Source organism: Somniosus microcephalus, chromosome 12 (assembly GCF_052327205.1).
Source record: "Somniosus microcephalus isolate GS21.2 chromosome 12, FLI_Smic_1.0, whole genome shotgun sequence".
Lineage (NCBI taxonomy): Eukaryota > Metazoa > Chordata > Chondrichthyes > Squaliformes > Somniosidae > Somniosus > Somniosus microcephalus.
Window position 1 is genome coordinate 207,741,015 of NC_140998.1, and position 26,193 is coordinate 207,767,207.

The following is a 26,193-nucleotide window of genomic DNA, read 5'->3' on the forward strand; positions in this document are numbered from 1 at the left end:
GTCGAGCTTCTTGAGTGTTGTTGGAGCTGCACTCATCCAGGCAAGTGGAGAGTATTCCATCACACTCCTGACTTGTGCCTTGTAAATGGCGGAAAGGCTTTGGGGAGTCAGGAGGTGAGGCACTCGCCACAGAATACCCAGCCTCTGACCTACTCTTGTTGCCGCAGTATTTATGTGGCTGGTCCAGTTTGGTGAGACCCCATCTAGATTAACTGCGGTGAATTGTGGGCACCGCACCTCAGGAAGGATATGTTGGCCTTGGAGGGAGTACAGCGCAGATTCAGCAGAATCGCTGCCCCGGGCGGTGACATCAGTAAAACATGGCCACCACCAGTGAGCGATGCCATTAAAACATGGCCGCCACCAGGCAGTGACATCATTAAAACATGGCCACCACCAGTGAGCGACGCCATTAAAATATGGCCGCCACCAGGCAGTGACATCATTAAAACATGGCCACCACCAGTGAGCGACGCCATTAAAACATGGCTGCCCCCGGGCAGTAACATCATTAAAGCATGGCCGCCACCAGTGAGCGATGCCATTAAAAAATCGTCGCCCTGGCCGGTGACATCATTAAAACATGGCCACCACCGGTGAGCGACGCCATTAAAACATGGCCGCCCTGTCTGGTGACATTACCAGTCACGTCAACTTTTGTCACCACGGTTAAATTAAGAGGCAGGTGCATAAACTAGGCTGGCGTTCCCTCGAGTTTAGAATGTTAAGAGGTGATCTAATCGAGGTGCTTGAGATGATTAAAGGTTTCGATAGGGTAGAGAGAGAAACTATTTCCTCTGGTGGGGGGAGTCCAGAACAAGCGGGGCAGGACCTTCAAATTAGAGCCAGGCCGTTTCAGGGGTGATGTCAGGAAGCACTTCTTCACACAAAGGGTGGTGGAAATCTGGAACTCTCCCCCAAAAGGCTGTTAAGACTGGGGGCGGGCGGTGTGTCAATTGGAGGTTTCAAGACTGAGATTGATAAATTTGTGTTGGATAAGGGTATCAAGGCAGCAAAGACGGGCAACAGTCCATGCCCGCATGCAACAAGACCTGGACGACGTTCAGGCTTGGGCTGATAAGTGGCAGGTAACATTCGCGCCACACAAGTGCCAGGCAATGACTATCTCCAACAAGCGAGAATCTAACCACCGCCCCTTGACATTCAACGGTATTACCATCGCCGAATCCCCCACCATCAACATCCTGGGGGTCACCATTAACCAGAAACTGAACTGGACCAGCCACATAAATACTGTGGCTACGGCTGGGTATTCTGTGGCGAGTGTGTCACCTCCTGACTCCCCAAAGCCTTTCCACCATCTACAAGGCACAAGTCAGGAGTGTGATGGAATACTCTCCACTTGCCTGGATGAGTGCAGCTCCAACAACACTCAAGAAGCTCGACACCATCCAGGACAAAACAGCCCGTTTGATTGGACAGATAGATTTCTAGACACAAAAGGCATCAAGGTGTATGGGGAGAGAGCGGCAATATGTTATTGAGATAGCGGATCAGCCATGATCATATTGAACGGCGGAGCAGGCTCGAAGGGCCAAATGGCCTACTTCTGCCCCTATTTTTCTAATACTGCATGCAGTTCTGGTTACCACATTATAAGAAGGATGTGATCGCACCAGAGAGGGTGCGGAGGAGATTTACGAGGATGTTTCCTGGGCTGGGGAATTTTAGCTATGAGGAAAGATTGGAGAGGCTGGGGTTGTTTTCTTTGGAACAGAGGAGGCTGAGGGGAGATTTAATTGAGGTGTATAAAATGATGAGGGGCCTAGATAGAGTGGATAGGAAGGCCCTATTTCCCCTAGCAGAGAGGTCAATAACCAGGGGGGCAGAGATTTAAAGTAATTGGTCGGAGGATTAGAGGGGAGTTGAGGAGAACTTTCTTCACCCAGAGGGTGGTGGGGGTCTGGAACTCACTGCCTGAAAGGGTGGGAGAGGCAGAGACCCTCATCACATTTAAAAAGTCCTTGGATATGCGCTTGAAGTGCCGTAACCTACAGGGCCATGGACCGAGAGCTGGAAAGTGGGATTAGGCTGGATGGCTCATTGTCGGCCGGCACGGACACGGTGGGCCTAATGGCCTCCTTCTGTGCTGTAATTCTCTATGATTCTATGTGCTAACTCCCAATATCACGTGATGGATCCAGATGTCAGCTGACCGGTCCCCGAATGTGGCCTGACCAAGCTTCTCCGCTCCTTTCCCCCAGCTGGAGACCTCCGTGGAGAACGGCGTGATGAGCAAAGTTTCGGTCGCGGTCACACCCAGGACGGTGCAGCGCGGGATCACCTGCAACGCCACCAACAAGTACGGCTGGGCCCAGAGGAGGTTCCAGCTGGCGATCGGTCAGTGCGCGCCTTCGCGCTGCGGCGGTGGGCGGTGGGGGGGGGGCGCGCGTTACGGTCGGTCGATGGCGGGATACGGGGGGCTGGGCGGGCGGGGGGGTGGCGGAGGTTATTGAGTGCTGATTGATTGGCGAAGCTCTCCGAAAGCCGTTTGCTGTTCGGCCGGCCTCTCCCGAGGGCGTGTCCGCCGCGTCTCCCTGTAACGCCAGAATTGGCTAGAAGATCCCAAACGTTGGCGCCAATCGGCCCTTGCGGGTGCGGTGCTTGACGGCTGCCCCCGGTGACTCTTGCTGGGGAAAGGGCGTGAAGGTTGGGCGTGAAGCGGGTTCTGGGGCGGAGGGGTGGGGAGAGGGCTCATCTGTGACGGCCTCTGCGGTTGAATAGTCTTCGGCCGGGGCGCCGTCAAACCAGCGACGGTCGGGGCGTGGCAGTTGAGGGTTGATGGGCGCCACCGAGCTGCGCGGCCCGGTGACAGCGCCACCCAGCCCACACGCCCGGCCAGGACGAAGGGAGAGGAGACATGAACCGGCGCGCGACGACTTCTGTAGTCGAATAGCCGACTCCCGGTGACCGTCGCGGCTCACGGATTCGCAACGGCCTGTCCAAGAGGGGCAAGTCCAGGACGATGCGACTGCACCCCAGCGCCAGTTATCGTCTGCAGACTGTGGGAAAGGGAGGGGGGAAGATTATTGAGGGCTCATTGATTGGCGATGCTCTTCAAAGCCATTCCCGCTCGCCAGCCTCTACCGAGGCCGTCTCAAGTCCGTCTCCCTGTAACACCCCCTGAGCCAGAATTAGCCAGAGGATCCTGTCAGGCAAATGTCGAATCCGTTCCTAATCTTGTTTTAAAAACTGCTTTCGTTTTCCTTTCACTTTCTTCAAAGAGTTTGGCCTCTCAGTGACAACAGTGTCAGGAGCTGTCCCGGGGCGGGGGGAGGCTGTTTGACCGGGCGGGGCGCTCGGAGGGCAGGGGGACATGTGGCAAAACCGTCCAGCCAGAGTAAGTGCCCCAACCCCAACTCCTCCTCCTCCTTAGGCAGTCCCTCGGAACCGAGGATGACTTGCTTCCACACGGAAAATGAGTTCTCAGGTGACTGATGAGTCCAATGCGGGACCTACAGTCTCTGTCACAGGTGGGGCAGACGGTGGTTGAAGGGACGGGTGGGTGGGGTTCTTGGGTTGACGTGCGCTCCTTGCGCTGCCTGCGCTTGGCTTCCGCTTGCTCCCAGCGGAGAGACTCGAGGTGTTCGGCGCCTTCCCGGATGCTTCTCCTCCACTTTGTGCGGTCTTGGGGCCAGGGATTCCCAGGTGTCGGTGGGAATGTTGTACTTTTTCAAGGAGGCTTTGAGGGTGTCCTTGAAGCGTTTCCTCTGCCCACCTGGGGCTCTCTTGCCGTGCCGGAGCTCCGAGTAGAGCGCTTGCTTTGAGAGTCTCGTATCGGGCATGCGGACGATGTGACCCGTCCATCGGAGCTGATCAAGCGTGGTCAGAGCTTCGATGCTGGGGATGTTGGCCTGAGCGAGAACACTGACGTTGGTGCACCTATCCTGCCGATGGATTTGCAGGATCTTGCGGAGGCAGCGTTGGTGGTACCTCTCCAGTGCTTTGAGGTGCCTGCTGTACATGGTCCAGGTCTCTGAAGCATACAGCAGGGCGGGTATCACTGCTGCCCTGTAGACCATGAGACTCCCGATGGGGTGCGTTTGCACGCTAGCACTTGCTGCCCCATGTTACCTCTCCCCGAGTCGCCTTTCTCCGTGTGAGAGGGGTAGGGCATCCATGATTCAGTCCCCACTCTGGTCGGGGCAAGAGGCTCACCAGTCTTTTATTTCATTTTCACCGCCACAGTTGATTTGAGATCCACCTAGAGCTCATCCAGAACTCTGCTGACCTCGTGTCCTAACTCGCTCCGAGTCCCGTTCTCCCATCACCCCAATGTTGCTCGCTGACCAACATTGCTTCCCAGTCCGGCAACACCTCGATTTTTAAAATTCTCATCCATGTTTTCCAATCCTTCCTCGTCCTTCTTCCTATCTCTGTAACCTCCTCCAGCCCCTACAACCCTCCTTATCTCTGTAACCTCCTCCAGCCTCCTACAACCCTCCCTATCTCTGTAACCTCCTCCAGCCTCCTACAACCCTCCCTATCTCTGTAACCTCCTCCAGCCCCTACAACCCTCCCTATCTCTGTAACCTCCTCCAGCCCCTACAACCCTCCCTATCTCTGCAACTTCCTCCAGCCCTACAACCCTCCCTATCTCTGTAACCTCCTCCAGCCCCTACAACCCTCCCTATCTCTGTAACCTCCTCCAGCCCCTACAACACTCCCTATCTCTGTAACCTCCTCCAGCCCCTACAACCCTCCCTATCTCTGTAACCTCCTCCAGCCCTACAACCCTCCCTATCTCTGTAACCTCCTCCAGCCCCTACAACCCTCCCTATCTCTGTAACCTCCTCCAGCCTCCTACAACCCTCCCTATCTCTGTAACCTCCTCCAGCCCCTACAACCCTCCCTATCTCTGTAACCTCCTCCAGCACCTACAACCCTCCCTATCTCTGCAACTTCCTCCAGCCCTACAACCCTCCCTATCTCTGTAACCTCCTCCAGCCCCTACAACCCTCCCTATCTCTGTAACCTCCTCCAGCCCCCTACAACCCTCCCTATCTCTGTAACCTCCTCCAGCCTCTACAACCCTCCCTATCTCTGTAAACTCCTCCAGCCCTACAACCCTCCCTATCTCTGTAACCTCCTCCAGCCCCTACAACCCTCCCTATCTCTGTAACCTCCTCCAGCCCTACAACCCTCCCGATCTCTGTAACCTCCTCCAGCCCCTACAACCCTCCCTATCTCTGTAACCTCCTCCAGCCCCTACAACACTCCCTATCTCTGTAACCTCCTCCAGCCCCTACAACCCTCCCTATCTCTGTAACCTCCTCCAGCCCCGACAACCCTCCCTATCTCTTTAACCTCCTCCAGCCCCGACAACCCTCCCTATCGCTGTAACCTCCTCCAGCCCCCTACAACCCTCCCTATCTCTGTAACCTCCTCCAGCCCCCACAACCCTCCCTATCTCTGTAACCTCCTCCAGCCCCTACAACCCTCCCTATCTCTGTAACCTCCTCCAGTCCCTACAACCCTCCCTATCTCTGTAACCTCCTCCAGCCCCTACAACCCTCCCTATCTCTGTAACCTCCTCCAGCCCACTACAACCCTCCCTATCTCTGTAACCTCCTCCAGCCCCTACAACCCTCCCTATCTCTGTAACCTCCTCCAGCCCCTACAACCTTCCCTATCTCTGTAACCTCCTCCAGCCCCTACAACCCTCCCTATCTCTGTAACCTCCTCCAGTCCCTACAACCCTCCCTATCTCTGTAACCTCCTCCAGCCCCTACAACCCTCCCTATCTCTGTAACCTCCTCCAGCCCCTACAACCCTCCCTATCTCTGTAACCTCCTCCAGTCCCTACAACCCTCCCTATCTCTATAACCTCCTCCAGCCCCTACAAACCTCCCTATCTCTGTAACCTCCTCCAGTCCCTACAACCCTCCCTATCTCTGTAACCTCCTCCAGCCCCTACAACCCTCCCTATCTCTGTAACCTCCTCCAGCCCACGACAACCCTCCCTATCTCTGTAACCTCCTCCAGCCCCTACAACCCTCCCTATCTCTGTAACCTCCTCCAGCCCCTACAACCCTCCCTATCTCTGTAACCTCCTCCAGCCCCCTGCAACCCTCCCTATCTCTGTAACCTCCTCCAGCCCCTACAACGCTCCCTATCTCTGTAACCTCCTCCAGCCCCCTACAACCCTCCCTATCTCTGCAACCTCCTCCAGCCCCTACAACCCTCCCTATCTCTGTAACCTCCTCCAGCCCCCTACAACCCTCCATATCTCTGTAACCTCCTCCAGCCCCTACAACCCTCCCTATCTCTGTAACCCCCTCCAGCCCCTACAACCCTCCCTATCTCTGTAACCTCCTCCAGCCCCCTACAAACCTCCCGATCTCTGTAACCTCCTTCAGCCCCTACAACCCTCCCTATCTCTGTAACCTCCTCCAGCCCCTACAACCCTCCCTATCTCTGTAACCTCCTCCAGCCCCTACAACCCTCCCTATCTCTGTAACCTCCTCCAGCCCCCTACAACCCTCCCTATCTCTGTAACCTCCTCCAGCCCCTACAACCCTCCCTATCTCTGTAACCTCCTCCAGCCCCTACAACCCTCCCTATTTCTGTAACCTCCTCCAGCCCCTACAACCCTCCCTATCTCTGTAACCTCCTCCAGCCCCTACAACCCTCCCTATCTCTGTAACCTCCTCCAGCCCCTACAACCCTCCCTATCTGTGTAACCTCCTTCAGCCCCTACAACCCTCCTTATCTCTGTAACCTCCTCCAGCCCCTACAACCCTCCCTATCTCTGTAACCTCCTCCAGCCCCTACAACCCTCCCTATCTCTGTAACCTCCTCCAGCCCCCTGCAACCCTCCCTATCTCTGTAACCTCCTCCAGCCCCTACAACCCTCCCTATCTCTGTAACCTCCTCCAGCCCCTACAACCCTCCCTATCTCTGTAACCTCCTCCAGCCCCTACAACCCTCCAAGATCTCTGCGCTCCTCCAATTCTGACCTCTTGCGCATCCCCCGATTTCCATCGCTCCGCCATTGGCGGCCGTGCCTTCAGCTGCCTGGGCCCCGAGCTCGGGAATTCCCTCCCTAAACCTCTCCGCCTCTCTCTCCTCCTTTAAGATGCCACGTAAAACCGACCTAGTTAGGCCACAGCTGGAGTACTGTGTGCCGTTCTGGTCGCCACACTATAGGAAGGATGTGATTGCATTGGAGAGGGTGCAGAGGAGAGTCACCAGGATGTTACCTGGGCTGGAGCGCTTCAGCTATGAAGAGAGACTGGACAGGCTGGGGTTGTTTTCCTTAGAGCAGAGAAGGCTGAGGGGGGACCTGATTGAGGTGCACAAAATTATGAGGGGCATAGATAGGGTAGATAGAAAGGAACTTTTCCCCTTAGTAGAGGGGTCAATAACCAGAGGGCATAGTTTCAAGGTAAGGGGCAGGAGGTTTAGAGGGGATTTGAGGAAAAACTTTTTCACCCAGAGGGTGGTTGGAATCTGGAACTCACTGCCTGAAAGGGTGGTAGAGGCAGGAACCCTCACAACATTCAAGAAGCATTTGGATGAGCACTTGAAACACCATAGCATACAAGGCTACGGACCAAGTGCTGGAAAATGGGATTAGAATGGACAGGGCTTGATGGCCGGCGTGGACACGATGGACCGAAGGGCCTCTTTCTGTGTTGTATGACTCGATGACCTTTTTGACCTCTTTGACCAAGCTTTTGGTCGCCCGTCCTATGTCCTATCTCCTTATGTGGCTCGGTGTCAAATTTTGTTTAATAACCGCTCCTGCGAAGAGCCTGGGGACGTTTTACGACGTTAAAGGCGCTGTATAAATACAAGTTGTTGATGGGCCCGGCATTTATTGCCCATCCCTAGTTGCCCCTTCAGAAGGTGCTGGTGGGCCTTCTCTGTGAGCCGCTGCAGCCCGTGAGGCGAAGGCGGTCCCGTCGTGCCGTCGGGTAGGGAGGCTCCCTCGAGCTTTGGCGGAACCGAGTGTCTCGCTGGGTCGCTCCGCAGGGACAGTCAAGGGCCAACCACGTGGAGGTGAGGGACTGGAGCCAGGTATAGGCCCAGACCGGGGTCAGGACCAACGGAGTTTGAACCAGTTGGGTTTATAACCACACTCGGACAGTGACGTAAGAAAACTACTAGGCACTCGGTCTGAGTATTAAACAAGGCTTTAATCAAATGTTTTACAACATGGAGATCTAGTTGTGTCCTTCACTAGTTCCTGCGAAAGAATGTCCTGAGCAAGCTGGGCCCGTGCCCGAGTATTTATACTCTCCCTGGACAGCGCCACCAGCAGGCCACCCAGTATTACTTCATAAGTCATTTCTACATGAATGGCAAGATTCATGTCAGACAGCATCACAGCCTCTTTTACTGAGACTGTTTTTTAAAATTCCAGATTTATGTAAACTGAATTCAAATTCTTTTAAGTGCCCGTGGTGGGATTTGAACTTGCGTTCTCTTGTGTTATTAGCCTGGATATCTGGGCTTTAACCTTCATTTCTGGGGATATTAAGACCGCACCCTTTTATGTGTGTTTTTTTCTTACAGTCCCACCGACCACAGAACCACCAACGACGTCAGGAGGTAAGGGCCTTAAGTTATCGATCCCCTCCCCCTTCGCCCCCTCTTCCTTGTGTAGCTCAGTCAGGGGGCAGACGGACATGTGTGGCACTGCCCTCTGGAACACAAGCCGACGCCGCCTCTTGTAAGCGTGGCTGCCAGCCCTGCCCGGGGTGGGTGGGGGTTCATTGGTAAATCTCAGCAGACCCAGCCATCCGGCCCAGTGTCAGGGTGCTGAGCTCTGCTACATTCGATGGGACCCCCCTCCCCACGACCCCCCCCCCCCCCCGCCCCCGCAGCGACCTCTGGAGACGACCCGTCTCTCACGGACTCGCGCCAACACACTCCCCACCCGAAGTTTCACAGGGCACATCCGTCAGCACCATGTCCAAGAGCCCATTCATCACATCTGGTGGGTCAGCTGGCTCTTTGACTAGGGGGTGCGTCACAGCTGGCTTTACTCTGTATCTAACCCCATGCTGTACCTGCCCTGGGAGTGTTTGATGGGACAGTGTAGAGGGAACTTTACTCTGTATCTAACCCGTGCTGTACCTGCCCCGGCAGTGTTTGATGGGACAGTGTGGAGGGAGCTTTACTCTGTATCTAACCCGTGCTGTACCTGCCCTGGGAGTGTTTGATGGGACAGTGTAGAGGGAACTTTACTCTGTATCTAACCCGTGCTGTACCTGCCCCGGCAGTGTTTGATGGGACAGTGTAGAGGGAGCTTTACTCTGTATCTAACCCCATGCTGCACCTGCCCTGGGAGTGTTTGTTGCTGACACTGGGGCCTATAATGGAACTGTTCCATTCCCTATCTCTGTCCTTGATTAGCACAGAATCAACCCGTGAAAAGTAATCCTTGTGAAGTGATTTTGTAATATTCAGTGTGAGTGAGTGTGAGTGAGTGATTGTGAGTGAGTGTGTCAGTGTGTGTGTCTGTGTTAGTGTGTGTGTGTGAGTGTAAGAGTGTGTTAGTGTGAGTGAGTGTGAGTGTGTGTCTGTGTTAGTATGAGAGTGTGTGTGAGTGAGCGAGTGTGTGTTTGTGTGTGTTTGTGTGTGTGTGTGTGTGTGTGTGAGTGTGTGTGAGTGAGTGTGTGTGAGCGTATGTGAGTGTATGTGAGTGTGTTAGTGTGAGTGTGTGTGAGTGTGTGAGTGAGAGTGTGTAAATTTAGCTAGGTGCGCTAATGTCCTCTGCGCCCCCTCCTCAGTCTCAGTCCCTGATTGCTGGGTGTGTATCGGAGTCTGTCATTGGCCGGTGCTGACAGTACTGCGCTTTGCCCGGACACTCTCCTCTCAGACTGCAGTCGGTCGGTCGGGTGGGCCCGGCTGGGGTCAGGGCGCCTCGCTTCAGACGGGATTGGCCAGCGTTTCCCCGGGCGGGCCGTGACCTCTCCTCCTGTAACTCTCTGCTCTCTCTCTCTCTCTCTTTACGCTGCTCAAGTGGATTCCGTTGAAAAGACAGGTCAGTGCTCAGACTCGATGTTCAACTTGGGTTACGCGGCTTAATGACAATTGCCAACTCACTTCCCCACCTCCCCGAGGGCGCTGACGCCCACGGGATTACGGGAATCCATAGCGCCAATCAGTTCAAAAAGAGGGATATTCGACTACACCAGCCACCGCGGATAGGTCCGTGGTATCTGGGCCCGACATCCAACAGGACATTCGCAGTCCAGAAAGATTCGGACTATCCAGGCTGTGCCAGCTGTTTGCTAGGAACAATCCCAAACTAGTCCCACTGCCTCCGCTCTCTCCCCATAGCCCTGTATCAATCCCAAACTAATCGCACTGCCCCGCTCTCTCCCCATAGCCCTGTATCAATCCCAAACTAACCCCACTGCCCAGCTCTCTCCCCATAGCCCTGTATCAATCCCAAACTCTTCCCACTGCCCCGCTCTCTCCCCATAGCCCTGTATCAATCCCAAACTAATCGCACTGCCCCGCTCTCTCCCCATAGCCCTGTATCAATCCCAAACTAACCCCACTGCCCCGCTCTCTCCCCATAGCCCTGTATCAATCCCAAACTAACCCCACTGCCCAGCTCTCTCCCCATAGCCCTGTATCAATCCCAAACTCTTCCCACTGCCCCGCTCTCTCCCCATAGTCCTGTATCAATCCCAAACTAATCGCACTGCCCCGCTCTCTCCCCATAGCCCAGTATCAATCGCAAACTAATCCCACTGCCCCGCTCTCTCCCCATAGCCCAGTATCAATCCCAAACTAATCCCCCTGCGCCGCTCTCTCCCCATAGCCCTGTATCAATCCCAAACTAACCCCACTGCCCAGCTCTCTCCCCATAGCCCTGTATCAATCCCAAACTCTTCCCACTGCCCCGCTCTCTCCCCATAGTCCTGTATCAATCCCAAACTAATCGCACTGCCCCGCTCTCTCCCCATAGCCCAGTATCAATCCCAAACTCTTCCCACTGCCCCGCTCTCTCCCCATAGCCCTGTATCAATCCCAAACTAATCCCACTGCTCCGCTCTCTCCCCATAGCCCAGTATCAGTCCCAAACTAATCCCACTGCCCCGCTCTCTCCTGATAGCCCTGTATCAATCCCAAACTAATCCCCCTGTCCCGCTCTCTCCCCATAGCCCTGTATCAATCCCAAACTAATCCCACTGCCCCGCTCTCTCCCCATAGCCCTGTATCAATCCCAAACTAATCCCATTGCCCCGCTCTCTCCCCATAGCCCTGTATTAATCCCAAACTAATCCCACTGCCCCGCTCTCTCCCCATAGCCCTGTATCAATCCCAAACTGATCCCACTGCCCCACTCTCTCCCCATAGCCCTCTATGAATCCCAAACTTATCCCACTGCCCCGCTCTCTCCCCATAGCCCAGTATCAATCCCAAACTGATCCCACTGTCCCGCTCTCTCCCCATAGCCCTGTATCAATCCCAAACTAATCCCACTGCCCCGCTCTCTCCCCATAGCCCTGTATCAATACCCAAACTAATCCCACTGCCCCGCTCTCTCTCCCCATAGCCCTGTATCAATACCCAAACTAATCCCACTGCCCCGCTCTCTCCCCATAGCCCTGTATCAATACCCAAACTAATCCCACTGCCCCGCTCTCTCTCCCCATAGCCCAGTATCAATCCCAAACTAATCCCACTGCCCCACTCTCTCCTCATAGCCCTGTATCAATCCCAAACTAATCCCACTGCCCCGCTCTCTCCCCATAGCCCTGTCTCAATACCCAAACTAATCCCACTGCCCCGCTCTCTCTCCCCATAGCCCAGTATCAATCCCAAACTAATCCCACTGCCCCACTCTCTCCTCATAGCCCTGTATCAATCCCAAACTAATCCCCCTTTCCCGCTCTCTCCCCATAGCCCTGTATCACTCCCAAACTAATCCCACTGCCCCGCTCTCTCCCCATAGCCCTGTATCAATCCCAAACTAATCCCCCTGCCCCACTCTCTCCCCATAGCCCTGTATCAATCCCAAACTAATCCCACTGCCCTGCTCTCTCCCCATAGCCCTGTATCAATCACAAACGAATCCCACTGCCCCGCTCACTCCCCAGTGCCTAGTATCAATCCCAAACTAATCCCACTGCCCCATTCTCTCCTCATAGCCCTGTATCAATCCCAAACTAATCCCCCAGTCCCGCTCTCTCCCCATAGCCCTGTATCAATCCCAAACTAATCCCACTGCCCCGCTCTCTCCCCATAGCCCAGTATCAATCACAAACTAATCCCCCTGCCCCGCTCTCTCCCCATAGCCCTGTATCAATCACAAACTGATCCCACTGCCCCGCTCTCTCCCCATAGCCCTGTATCAATCCCAAACTAATACCACTGCCCCGCTCTCTCCCTATAGCCCAGTATCAATCCCAAACTGATCCCACTGCCCCGCTCTCTCCCCATAGCCCTGTATCAATCCCAAACTAATCTCACTGCCTCGCTCTCTCCCCATAGCCCTGTATCAATCACAAACTGATCCCACTGCCCCGCTCTCTCCCCATAGCCCTGTATCAATCCCAAACTAATCCCACTGCCCCGCTCTCTCCCCATAGCCCAGTATCAATCCCAAACTGATCCCACTGCCCCGCTCTCTCCCCATAGCCCTGTATCAATCCCAAACTAATACCACTGCCCCGCTCTCTCCCCATAGCCCAGTATCAATCCCAAACTGATCCCACTGCCCCGCTCTCTCCCCATAGCCCTGTATCAATCCCAAACTAATCTCACTGCCTCGCTCTCTCCCCATAGCCCTGTATCAATCACAAACTGATCCCACTGCCCCGCTCTCTCCCCATAGCCCAGTATCAATCCCAAACTGATCCCACTGCCCAGCTCTCTCCCCATAGCCCTGTATCAAGCCCAAACTAATCTCATTGCCTCGCTCTCTCCCCATAGCCCTGTATCAATCCCAAACTAATCCCACTGCCCCGCTCTCTCCCCATAGCCCTGTATCAATCCCAAACTGATCCCACTGCCCCGCTCTCTCCCCATAGCCCTGTATCAATCCCAAACTAATCCCCCTACCCCGCTCTCTCCCCATAGCCCTGTATTAATCCCAAACTAATCCCACTGCCCCGCACTCTCCCCATAGCCCAGTATCAATTCCAAACTAATCCCACTGCCCCACTCTCTCCCCATAGCCCTGTATCCATCCCAATCTATTCCCCCTGCCCCGCTCTCTCCCCATAGCCCTGTATCAATCCCAAACTAATCCCGCTGCCCCGCTCTCTCCCCATAGCCCAGTATCAATCCCAAACTGATCCCACTGCCCCGCTCTCTCCCCATAGCCCTGTATCAATCCCAAGCTAAGCCCACTGCCCCGCTCTCTCCCCATAGCCCAGTATCAATCCCAATCTAATCGCACTGCCCCACTCTCTCCCCATAGCCCTATATCAATCCCAAACTAATCCCACTGCCCCACTCTCTCCCCATAGCCCAGTATCAATCCCAAACTGATCCCACTGCCCCGCTCTCTCCCCATAGCCCTGTATCAATCCCAAAATAATCCCACTGCCCCACTCTCTCCCCATAGCCCAGTATCAATCCCAAACTGATCCCACTGCCCCGCTCTCTCCCCATAGCCCTGTATCAATCCCAAACTAATCCCACTGCCCCGCTCGCTCCCCATAGCCCAGTATCAATCCCAAACTAATCCCACTGCCCCACTCTCTCCTCATAGCCCTGTATCAATCCCAAACTAATCCCCTTGTCCCGCTCTCTCCCCATAGCCCTGTATCAATCCCAAACTAATCCCAATGCCCCGCTCTCTCCCAATAGCCCTGTATCAATCCCAAACTGATCCCCCTGCCCCGCTCTCTCCACAAAGCCCTGTATCAATCCCAAACTAATCCCACTGCCCCGCTCTCTCCCCATAGCCCTGTATCAATCCCAAACTGATCCCACTGCCCCACTCTCTCACCATAGCCCTGTATCAATCACAAACTAATCCCACTGCCCCGCTCTCTCCCCATAGCACTGTATTAATCCCCAAACTAATCCCACTGCCCCGCTCTCTCCCCATAGCCCTGTATCAATCCCAAACTGATCCCACTGCCCCGCTCTCTCCCCATAGCCCTCTATCAATCCCAAACTGATCCCACTGCCCCGCTCTCTCCCCATAGCCTTGTATCAATCCCAATCTCATCCCACTGCCCCGCTCTCTCCCCATAGCCCTGTATTAATCCCAAACTGAGCTCCCAACCCAAGTCATCTCCATAACTAAGACCGCCTATTTCCACCTCAGTAACATCGCCCGTCTCTGCCTGTGCCTCAGCTCTTCCGCTGCTGAAACCCTCATTCATGCTTTTGTTACCTCTAGACTTGAGTATTCCAACGCACTCCTGGCTGGCCTCCCACCTTCTACCCTACGTAAACTTGAGGTCATCCAAATCCTGGCTGCCCATGTCCTAACTCGCACCAAGTCCCGTTCGTCCATCAGCCCCTGTGCTCGCTGACCTACATTGGCTCCCGGTTAAGCAACGCCTTGATTTCAAAATTCTCATCCTCGTGTTCAAATCCCTCCTCACCCCTCACTATCTCTGTAACCTCCTCCAGCCCTATAACCCTCCGAGATCTCTGCGCTCCTCCAATTCCGGCCTCTTGAGCATCCCCCGATTTCCATCGCTCCACCATTGGCGGCCGTGCCTTCAGCCGCCTGGGCCCCGAGCTCTGGAATTCCCTCCCTAAACCTCTCCGCCTCTCTCTCTCCTTTAAGACGCTCCTTAAAACAGGCCTCTTTTACCCAAGCCTTTGGTCACCTGTCCTAATATGTCCTTATGTGGCTCTGGGGTCTGATTTGCTCTCCTGTGAGGCGCCTTGGGAATTTAAAGGCGCTATATAAATGCAGTTAGGTGTTGTAGTAGCCACTGTTTCAAGCTTCCATGTTATTGAATGTTGATAGACCCTTGACGTCACGGGTGCTCGGTACCTGTAGGTCGGCCGTTTACCCGATGGGCTTTGGGCCCTATTCTACGCACCACCCTCCCCACCCCCCTGCGAGGCTGGGACAAATGGCGACTCTTCCGCTGCCGGTTTTCTTTTCACCGTCTCTCTCTCTCTCTCTTCCCCCCCGCAGAGAACCGTGAGATTCAGGGCGGCGGGGGCGGAGCGGTGATTGCCGTGGTGGTCTGCGTCCTCCTGCTCCTCCTGGTCGTGGCCTGCCTGTACTGCCTCCACAAAAAGGGCAAGCTCCCGTGTGGGAAGTCCGAGAAGAAGGACGCGTGAGTAATCGGGGCGGTGGGGGGAGAGGGAATGGCGATCTGGGAATGTGAGGGACGGGGAGGAAATGCTGTGGGATCTTGGAAATTGAGGGGTGGGGAGGGAATCTTGTAGGATCTGGGAATGTGAGGTGTGGGGAGGGAATCTTGAGGGATCTGGGAATGTGAGGGCTGGGGAGGGAATCTTGAGGGATCTGGGAATGGGAGGGAATGTTGCAGGATCTGGGAATGCGAAGGGTGGAGAGGGAATCTTGCGGGATCTGGGAATGTGCGTGGTGGGGAAGGAATCTTGCGGGATCTGGGAATGTGAGGGGTGAGGAGGGAATCTTGAGGTATCTGGGAATGTGAGGGGTGAGGAGGGAATGTTGTGGGATCTGGGAGTGTGAGGGGTGGGGAGGGAACCTTGAGGGATCTGGGAATGTGAGGGGTGGGGAGGGAATCTTGAGGGATCTGGGAATGTGAGGGGAATGGGAGGGAATGTTGCAGGATCTGGGAATGCGAAGGGTGGAGAGGGAATCTTGCGGGTTCTGGGAATGTGAGGGGTGAGGAGGGAACCTTGAGGGATCTGGGAATGTGAGGGGTGAGGAGGGAATGTTGTGGGATCTGGGAATGTGAAGGGTGGGGAGGGATTATTGAGGATCTGGGAATGTGAGGGGTGGGGAGGGAATCTTGCAGGATCTGGGAAAGTGAGGGGTGGGGAGGGAATCTTGCGGGATCTGGGAATGTGAGGGACGGGGAGGGAATCTTGCGGGATCTGGGAATGTGAGGGGTGGGGAGGGAATCTTGTGGGATCTGGGAATGTGAGGGGTGGGGAGGGAATCTTGAGGGATCTGGGAATGTGAGGGGTGGGGAGGGAATCTTGAGGGATCTGTGAATGTGAGGGGTGGGGAGGGAATCTTGTGGGACCTGTGAATGTGAGGGATGGGGAGGAAATGCTGTGGGATCTGGGAAATTGAGGGGTGGGGAGGGAATCTTGTAGGATCTGGGAATGTGAGGGGTGGGGAGGGAATCTTGTGGGATCTGGGAATGTGAGGGGTGGGGAGGGAATCTTGAGGGATCTGGGAATGTGAGGGGTGGGGAGGGAATCTTGAGGGATCTGTGAATGTGAGGGGAATAGGAGGGAATGTTGCAGGATCTGGGAATGTGAGGGGTGAGGAGGGAAACTTGAGGGATCTGGGAATGTGAGGGGTGAGGAGGGAATGTTGTGGGATCTGGGAATGTGAGGGGTGGGGAGGGAACCTTGAGGGATCTGGGAATGTGAGGGGTGGGGAGGGAGCCTGGCGATCGAAAAAGGTAGACACAGGCAGACCCGGCTACCAAGAGAGGACAGGATATGCTCTCACTGCAGTCGGAGTGGTGGAGACAGAGATGCACTTCCTCACAGCTTGTAGAAAATATCAGGGCATAAGGGAGAATTTCTACCCAAAATTTACAAAAATATGCCCGGAATTCAGAAATTTGAATGACGACCAAAACCTCCCATACCTACTAGGGGAAGAGAGAAATTGTGTAACACTAGCGGCACACTATGTTACAGCTTGCCATAAACAGAGGGACAACCACTAAAGATAAGATAAGAGTATATATAAATTATATAAAAGTATATTTATACACTCAGGGATATATCTGTTTATACACTGTATGGATAGATCTGTATTTTTGTGAACACACATGAATGTTTTCCGATGCATTGGCAACATAAGATGTAACTTGCCAATAAAGCGATTTGAATTGAATTGAATTGAATTGAATCTTGTGGGATCTGGGAATGTGAGGGGTGGGGAGGGAATCTTGCGGGATCTGGGAATGTGAGGGGAATGGGAGGGAATGTTGCAGGATCTGGGAATGCGAAGGGTGGAGAGGGAATCTTGCGGGATCTGGGAATGTGAGGTGTGAGGAGGGAATGTTGTGGGATCTGGGAATGTGAGGGGTGGGGAGGGAACCTTGAGGGATCTGGGAATGTGAGGGGTGGGGAGGGAATCTTGAGGGATCTGGGAATGTGAAGGGAATGGGAGGGAATGTTGCAGGATCTGGGAATGTGAAGTGTGGAGAGGGAATCTTGCGGGTTCTGGGAATGTTAGGTGTGAGGAGGGAATCTTGAGGGATCTGGGAATGTGAGGGGTGAGGAGGGAATGTTGTGGGATCTGGGAATGTGAAGGGTGGGGAGGGATTATTGAGGATCTGCGAATGTGAAGGGTGGGGGGGTAATCTTGCAGGATCTGGGAAAGTGAGGGTTGGGGAGGGAATCTTGCGGGATCTGGGAATGTGAGGGGTGGGGAGGGAATCTTGCGGGATCTGGGAATGTGAGGGGTGAGGAGGGAATCTTGAGGGATCTGGGAATGTGAGGGGTGGGGAGGGAATCTTGAGGGATCTGGGAATATGAGGGGTGGGGAGGGAATCTTGCGGGATCTGGCAATGTGAGGGGGAGGGAATTTTGCGGGATCTGGGAATGGAAGGGGGAAATCTTGCAGGATCAGGGAATGTGTGGGGGAGGGAATCTTGTGGGATCTGGGAATGTGAGGGGGAGGGAATCTTGCATGATCTGGGAATGGGAGGGAATGATGCGGGATCTGGGAATGTGAGGGATGGGGAGGGAATGTTGAGGGATCTGGGAATGTGAGGGGGAGGGAATCTTGAGGGGTCTGGGAATGTGAGGGACGGGGAGGGAATGTTGCAGGATCTGGGAATGTGAGGGGGAGGGGAGGGAATCTTGAGGGATCTGGGAATGTGAGGTGTGAGGAGGGAATCTTGAGGGATCTGGGAATGTGAGGGGCGGGAGGGAATGTTGTGGGATCTGGGAATGTGAGGGGGGAGGGAATCTTGAGGGATCTGGGAATGTGAGATGTGGGGAGGAAATATTGCAGGATCTGGGAATGTGAGGGGTGGGGAGGGAATGTTGTGGGATCTGGGAATGTGAGGGGTGGGGAGGGAACCTTGAGGGATCTGGGAATGTGAGGGGTGGGGAGGGAATCTTGAGGGATCTGGGAATGTGAAGGGAATGGGAGGGAATGTTGCAGGATCTGGGAATGCGAAGTGTGGAGAGGGAATCTTGCGGGTTCTGGGAATGTTAGGTGTGAGGAGGGAATCTTGAGGGATCTGGGAATGTGAGGGGTGAGGAGGGAATGTTGTGGGATCTGGGAATGTGAAGGGTGGGGAGGGATTATTGAGGATCTGCGAATGTGAAGGGTGGGGGGGTAATCTTGCAGGATCTGGGAAAGTGAGGGTTGGGGAGGGAATCTTGCGGGATCTGGGAATGTGAGGGATGGGGAGGGAATCTTGCGGGATCTGGGAATGTGAGGGGTGGGGAGGGAATCTTGCGGGATCTGGGAATGTGAGGGGTGAGGAGGGAATCTTGAGGGATCTGGGAATGTGAGGGGTGGGGAGGGAATCTTGAGGGATCTGGGAATATGAGGGGTGGGGAGGGAATCTTGAGGGATCTGGGAATATGAGGGGTGGGTTGGGAATGTTGAGGGATCTGGGAATGTGAGGGACAGGGAGGGAATCTTGCAGGATCTGGCAATGTGAGGGGGAGGGAATTTTGCGGGATCTGGGAATGGAAGGGGGAGAAAATCTTGCAGGATCAGGGAATGTGTGGGGGAGGGAATCTTGTGGGATCTGGGAATGTGAGGGGGAGGGAATCTTGCATGATCTGGGAATGGGAGGGAATGATGCGGGATCTGGGAATGTGAGGGACGGGGAGGGAATGTTGCAGGATCTGGGAATGTGAGGGGGAGGGGAGGGAATCTTGAGGGATCTGGGAATGTGAGGTGTGAGGAGGGAATCTTGAGGGATCTGGGAATGTGAGGGGGGAGGGAATCTTGAGGGATCTGGGAATGTGAGATGTGGGGAGGAAATATTGCAGGATCTGGGAATGTGAGGGGTGGGGGGGGAATGTTGCAGGACTGGGGAGAGGCTGCCCGGCTGCCATTTTGAATCAGCCTTGTTCAAGAACGTGATCAATGGAAGATTGGATGAGGGGGAAGCAAGATTTGGTAGAGAAGGACAATAGAAATGGGGAGGAGATGAGGGGAGAGAGAAATGGAAACAGTCGGAAAGAGAGTTGAGATTGTGGGTGAAAAGGGAGAAGTTCCTGAAAAATATTGCCTGAATTGCTTCGCTTATTTCCCATTGAGAAACCGGGGCCTGAAGCACAGGAATGGCGAGGGTGAAGGAGTGGGGCGTGGAAGTGATGCTATTAGCGGCCGAATAGTCAATGTGTGCTTATGACATCTCTCCACCACCGAACGCTAGGTGTCAGTGCGATTACTGCTCTCGCCTCTGGGTCAGAAGGTCAAGAGCTCGAGTCCCACTCCAGAGACTTGAGCCCATACTCCAAGGTAACGCTCCCGGTGCCAGTACTGAGGGAGCGCCGCACTGTCGGAGGGGCAGTACTGAGGGAGCGCTGCACTGTCGGAGGGGCAGTACTGAGGGTGCGCCGCACTGTCGGAGGGGCAGTACTGAGGGAGCGCTGCACTGTCGGAGGGGAAGTACTGAGGGAGCGCCGCACTGTCGGAGGGGCAGTACTGAGGGAGTACCGCACTGTCGGAGGGGCAGTACTGAGGGAGTGCTGCACTGTCGGAGGGGAAGTACTGAGGGAGCGCCGCACTGTCGGAGGGGCAGTACTGAGGGAGTGCCGCACTGTCGGAGGGGCAGTACTGAGGGAGCGCTGCACTGTCAGAGGGGCAGTACTGAGGGAGTGCCGCACTGTCGGAGGGGCAGTACTGAGGGAGCGCTGCACTGTCGGAGGGGAAGTACTGAGGGAGCGCCGCACTGTCGGAGGGGCAGTACTGAGGGAGCGCCGCACTGTCAGAGGGGCAGTACTGAGGGAGCGCCGCACTGTCGGAGGGGCAGTACTGAGGGGGCGCCGCACTGTAGGAGGGGCAGTACTGAGGGAGCGCCGCACTGTCAGAGGGGCAGTACTGAGGGAGCGTCGCACTGTCGGAGGGGCAGTACTGAAGGAGTGCTGCACTGTCGGGGGGGGGGGGGCAGTACTGAGGGAGGGCCGCATTGTCAGAGGGGCAGTACTGAGGGAGGGCCGCATTGTCGGAGGGGCAGTACTGAGGGAGCACCGCACTATCGGAGGGGCAGTACTGAGGGAGCGCCGCACTGTCGGAGGTGTCGTCTTTAGGATGCCCTCTCCAGTGGACAGAGAGAGAGACAGAGAAACACAGAGAGACATAGAGAGAGAGGGAGACACACACAGAGAGAGGCAGACAGACAGAGAGAGATAAGGGAACAGAGAGAGTCAGTGAGGGGGAGCGAGAGATGTGAGAAACAGTAAAGGGAGAGAGAAACCGAGAAGGGAGGCGAGAGCGGGAGAGAGTGAGAGGGGAAGAGAACTGGTAGAGAGGGGGAGAAAGAGATTATGTTAGCGGTAGAGAGAGAGAGGGGAGCGAGAGGGAGGGAAACAGAAGGGGTAGAGTGAGGAAGAGAGAGAGGAGGAGAGGGAACATAAGAACATAAGAAATAGGAGCAGGAGTCGGCCATTCAGCCCTTCGAGCCTGCTCCCCCATTCAATGAGATCATGGCTGATCTTCTGCCTCAACTCCATTCACCGGCCCTATCGCCATATCCCTTGATGCCCTTACTAGTCAGAAATCTATCGACTCCTGTTTTGAATATACCCAATGACTGAGTCTCCACCGTCCTCTGGGGTAGAGAATTCCAAAGATTCACCACCCTCTGAGTGAAGAAATTTCTTCTCATCTCAGTCCTGAATGGCCTACCCTTTATCCTGCGGCTGTGGCCCCTGGTTCTAGACTCCCCAGCTAAGGGAAACATTCTCCCAGCATCCACCCTATCAAGCTCTGTAATAATTTTGCATGCTTCAATGAGATCCCCTCTCATTCTTCTGAATTCAAGAGAATACAGGGCCAGTTTACTCAATCTCTTCTCATACGACAGTCCCGCCATCCCAGGAATCAATCTCGTGAGCCTTCATTGCACTCCCTCTATGGCAAGTGGATCCTTCCTTAGGTAAGGAGACCAAAATTGTACACAGTACTCCAGGTATGGTCTCACCAAGGCCCTGTATAATTGGAGTAAGACTTCTTTACTCTTATACTCAAATCCTCTTGTAATGAAGGCCAGCATACCATTTGCCTTCCTCATGGCTTGCTGCACCTGCACATTCACTTTCAGTGACTCATGTACAAGGACACCCAGGTCCCTTTGAGCATCTGCATTCCCCAATCTTTCACCATTTAGGAAATACTCTGCCTTTCTGTTTTTTCTACCAAAGTGGATAACTTCACATTTACCCACATTATATTCCATCTGCCATGTTCTTGCCCACTCACTGAGCCTGTTGAGATCCCCTTGATGCCTCTTCACATCCTCTTCACAACTGACACTGCCACCTAGCTTTGTATCATCAACAAATTTGGAAATGTTACATTTAGTCCCCTCATCCAAATCATTGATATAGATTGTGAATAGCTGGGGCCCAAGCACCGATCCTTGCGGTACCCCACTAGTCACAGCCTGCCATCCTGAAAAAGACCCATTTATCCCTACTCTTTGTTTTCTGTCTGTTAACCAATTCTCAATCCTTGCTAGTATTTTACCCCCAATTTCATGTGCCCTAATTTTGTTCACCAACCTCTCCTTATCGAAGGCCTTCTGAAAATCCAGATACACCACATCTACCGGTTCCCCTTTGTCTACTCCACTAGTTACATCCTCAAAGAACTCCAATAGGTTTGTCAAACAGGATTTCCCTTTCATAAATCCAGGTTGACTCTGCCCAATCTTACTATTAGTTTCTAAGTGTCCAGTTATTGCATCCTTTATAATAGATTCCAGCATTTTCCCAACTACTGATGTGAGGCTAACAGGTCAGTAGTTCCCCATTTTCTCTCTCCCTCCTTTCTTAAATAGCAGGGTTACATTTCCTATCCTCTAATCTGCAGGAACCGTTCCAGAATCTATAGAATTTTGGAAGATGAAAACCAACACGTCCACTATCCCAATGGCCACCTCTTTCAAAACCCTAGGATGTAGGGCATCTGGTCCTTGGGATTTATCGACTTTTTGTCCCATTAATTTTGCTAGGACTTTTTTTTAACTAATAATAATTTCTTTAAGTTTCTCATTCTCTTCACACCCTTGGTTTTCTCGTATTTCTGGGAGGTTTTTTGTGTCTTCCTCCGTGAAGACAGAAACAAAGTATTCATTTAATTTTTCCACCATTTCCTCATTCCTTATTACAAATTCTCCCATCTCTGACTGTAAAGGACCTACATTTACCTTCACCAGTCTTTTCCTTTTCGCATACCTATAGAAGCTTTTACAATCTGTTTTTATTTCGTTAGTTTGTGCTCATATTCCATTTTCCCTTTCTTTATCAATTTCTTGGTCCCCCTTTGTTGATTTCTAAAAAGATCCCAATCCTCAGCCTGACTGCTTTTTCTGGCAACTTTATAAGCTTCCTCCTTTGACTTAATACTAGCTTTAATTTATTTTGTTAGCGACGGTTGGACCACATTTTGTTAGATCACTTTTCCTTTTGAGTTTATATGCCCTAGAGGAACATATGTTTGCTGCAAATTATGCATTATTTCCTTGAGAGAGTAGGGGAGAGTGAATAGGGGAGAGAGAGTAGGGGGAGAGAGAGTAGGGGGAGAGAGAGTAGGGGGAGAGAGAGTAATGGGAGAGAGAGTAGGGGGAGAGAGAGTAGGGGAGAGAGAGTAATGGGAGAGAGAGTAGGGGGAGAGAGAATAGGGGAGAGAGAGTAGGGGGAGAGAGAGTAGGGGGAGAGAGAGTAGGGGGAGAGAGAGTAATGGGAGAGAGAGTAGGGGGAGAGAGAGTAGGGGAGAGAGAGTAATGGGAGAGAGAGTAGGGGGAGAGAGAGTAGGGGAGAGAGAGTAGGGGGAGAGAGAGTAATGGGAGAGAGAGTAATGGGAGAGAGAGTAATGGGAGAGAGAGTAGGGGGAGAGAGAGCAGGGGGAGAGAGAGTAATGGGAGAGAGAGTAGGGGAGAGAGAGTAGGGGGAGAGAGAGTAGGGGGAGAGAGAGTAGGGGGAGAGAGTGGGGGGAGAGAGAGTAGGGGGAGAGAGAGTAGGTGGAGAGAGAGTAGGGGGAGAGAGAGTAGGGGGAGAGAGAGTAGGGGGAGAGAGAGTAGAGGGAGAGAGAGTAATGGGAGAGAGAGTAGGGGGAGAGAGAGTAATGGGAGAGAGAGTAGGGGAGAGAGAGTAGGGGGAGAGAGAGTAGGGGGAGAGAGAGTGGGGGGAGAGAGAGTAGGGGGAGAGAGAGTAGGGGGAGAGAGAGTAGGGGGAGAGAGAGTAGGGGAGAGAGAGTAGGGGGAGAGAGAGAGTAGGGGGAGAGAGAGAGTAGGGGGAGAGAGAGTAGGGGGAGAGAGAGTAGGGGGAGAGAGAGTAGGGAGAGAGAGTAGGGGGGAGAGAGAGTAGGGGGAGAGAGAGTAGGGGGAGAGAGAGTAGGGGGAGAGAGAGTAGGGGAGAGAGAGAGTAGGGGGAGAGAGAGTAGGGGGAGAGAGAGTAGGGGGAGAGAGAGTAAGGGGGAGAGAGAGTAGGGGGAGAGAGAGTAGGGGGAGAGAGAGTAGGGAGAGAGAGAGTAGAGGGAGAGAGAGTAGGGGAGAGAGAGTAGGGAGAGAGAGTGTAGGGGGAGAGAGAGTAGGGAGAGAGAGTAGGGGGAGAGAGAGTAGGGGGAGAGAGAGTAGGGGGAGAGAGAGTAGGGGGAGAGAGAGCAGGGGGAGAGAGAGCAGGAGGAGAGAGAGTAGGGGGAGAGAGAGTAGGGGGAGAGAGAGTAGGGAGAGAGAGTAGGGGGAGAGAGAGTAGGGGGAGAGAGAGTAGGGGGAGAGAGAGCAGGGGGAGAGAGCAGGGGGAGAGAGAGTAGGGGGAGAGAGAGTAGGGGGAGAGAGTAGGGGGAGAGAGAGTAGGGGGAGAGAGAGTAGGGGGAGAGAGGGTAAGGGGGAGAGAGAGTAGGGGGAGAGAGAGTAGGGGGAGAGAGAGTAGGGGGAGAGAGAGTAGGGGGAGAGAGTAGGGGGAGAGAGAGTAGGGGGAGAGAGAGTAGGGGAGAGAGAGTGGGGAGAGAGAGTAGGGGGGAGAGAGAGTAGGGGGAGAGGGAGTAGGGGGAGAGAGAGTAGGGGGAGAGAGAGTAGGGGGAGAGAGAGAGTAGGGGGAGAGAGAGTAGGGGGAGAGAGAGTGGGGGGAGAGAGAGTGGGGGGAGAGAGAGTAGGGGGAGAGAGAGTAGGGGGAGAGAGAGTAGGGGAGAGAGAGTAGGGGAGAGAGAGTAGGGGGAGAGAGAGTAGGGGGAGAGAGAGTAGGGGAGAGAGAGTAGGGGAGAGAGAGTAGTGGGAGAGAGAGTAGAGGGAGAGAGAGTAGGGGGAGAGAGAGTAGGGGGAGAGAGAGTAGAGGGAGAGAGAGTAATGGGAGAGAGAGTAGGGGGAGAGAGAGTAATGGGAGAGAGAGTAGGGGAGAGAGAGTAGGGGGAGAGAGAGTAGGGGAGAGAGAGTAGGGGAGAGAGAGTAGGGGGAGAGAGAGTAGAGGGAGAGAGAGTATGGGAGAGAGAGTAGGGGGAGAGAGAGGAGGGGGAGAGAGAGTAGGGGAGAGAGAGTAGGGGGAGAGAGAGTAGGGGGAGAGAGAGTAGGGGGAGAGAGAGTAGGGGAGAGAGAGTAGGGGGAGAGAGAGTATGGGAGAGAGAGTAGGGGAGAGAGAGTAGGGGGAGAGAGAGTAATGGGAGAGAGAGTAGGGGAGAGAGAGTAGGGGAGAGAGAGTAGGGGAGAGAGAGTGGGGGGAGAGAGAGTAGGGGGAGAGAGAGTAGGGGGAGAGAGAGTAGGGGGAGAGAGAGTAGGGGAGAGAGAGTAGGGGAGAGAGAGTAGGGGGAGAGAGGTAGGGGGAGAGAGAGTAGGGGGAGAGAGAGTAGGGGGAGAGAGAGTAGGGGAGAGAGAGTAGGGGAGAGAGAGTAGGGGAGAGAGAGTAGGGGGAGAGAGAGTAGGGGAGAGAGAGTATGGGGAGAGAGAGTAGGGGGAGAGAGAGTATGGGAGAGAGAGTAGGGGGAGAGAGAGTAGGGGGAGAGAGAGTAGGGGGAGAGAGAGTAGGGGGTGAGGAGAGGAGAGGGAGAGAGAGTAGGGAGAAGAGTAGGGGAGAGAGAGTAGTGGGAGAGAGAGTAGGGGAGAGAGAGTAGGGGGAGAGAGAGTAGGGGGAGAGAGTGGAGGGGAGAGAGAGTAGGGGGAGAGAGAGTAGGGGGAGAGAGTAGGGGGAGAGAGAGTGGGGGAGAGAGAGTAGGGAGAGAGAGTAGGGGAGGGAGAGTAGGGGTGAGAGAGTAGGGGAGAGAGAGTAGGGGAGAGAGAGGGGAGAGAGAGTAGGGGGAGAGAGAGTATGGTGAGAGAGGTAGGGGGAGAGAGAGTAGGGGAGAGAGAGTTAGGGGGGAGAGAGAGTGGGGGGAGTGAGAGTAGGGGGAGAGAGAGTAGGGGAGAGAGAGTAGGGGGAGAGAGTGTAGGGGAGAGAGAGTAGGGGAGAGTGAGTAGGGGGAGAGAGAGTAGGGGGAGAGAGAGTAGGGGGAGAGAGTGTGGGAGAGAGGTTGGGGAGAGTGAGTAGGGGGGGAGAGAGTGGGGGAGTGAGAGTAGGGGGGGAGTAGGGGGAGAGAGGTAGGGGAGAGAGAGTAGGGGGAGAGAGAGTTGGGGAGAGAGAGTAGGGGGGTGAGAGTGGGGGTGAGTGTGGGGGAGTGTGAGTAGGGGGAGAGAGAGTAGGGGGAGAGAGAGTTGGGGGAGAGAGAGTTGGGGGAGAGTGTGTGGGGGAGAGAGAGTTGGGGGAGAGAGTAGGGGAGAGAGAGTTGGGGGAGAGAGGTGAGGTGGAGAGAGTAGGGGGAGAGAGTTTAGGGGAGAGAGTAGGGGGTGAGTGAGTGGGAGTGAGTGGGGGAGAGAGAGTAATGGGAGAGAGAGTAGGGGACGAGAGAGAATGGGGAGAGAGAGGAGGGTGGGGGAGAGAGAGTAG

The 26,193-nt window shown here is 54.5% G+C and overlaps 1 protein-coding gene across 3 annotated transcripts in view; it reads left to right on the forward strand.

Annotated features, from left to right (window-relative positions):
* Positions 1–26,193, forward strand: part of bcam (basal cell adhesion molecule (Lutheran blood group)) — a 350,665-nt gene that overhangs the window by 171,941 nt on the left and 152,531 nt on the right. For 2 of the 3 annotated variants that reach the window (XM_086003960.1, XM_086003963.1), the window contains exons 12-15: positions 2,226–2,361; positions 8,542–8,577; positions 9,995–10,015; positions 15,101–15,245. In XM_086003960.1, the coding sequence (XP_085860086.1) occupies positions 2,226–2,361; positions 8,542–8,577; positions 9,995–10,015; positions 15,101–15,245 (338 nt within the window). The remainder of the gene's footprint in view (positions 1–2,225; positions 2,362–8,541; positions 8,578–9,994; positions 10,016–15,100; positions 15,246–26,193) is intronic. The other variant, XM_086003962.1, reaches the window with a different exon arrangement.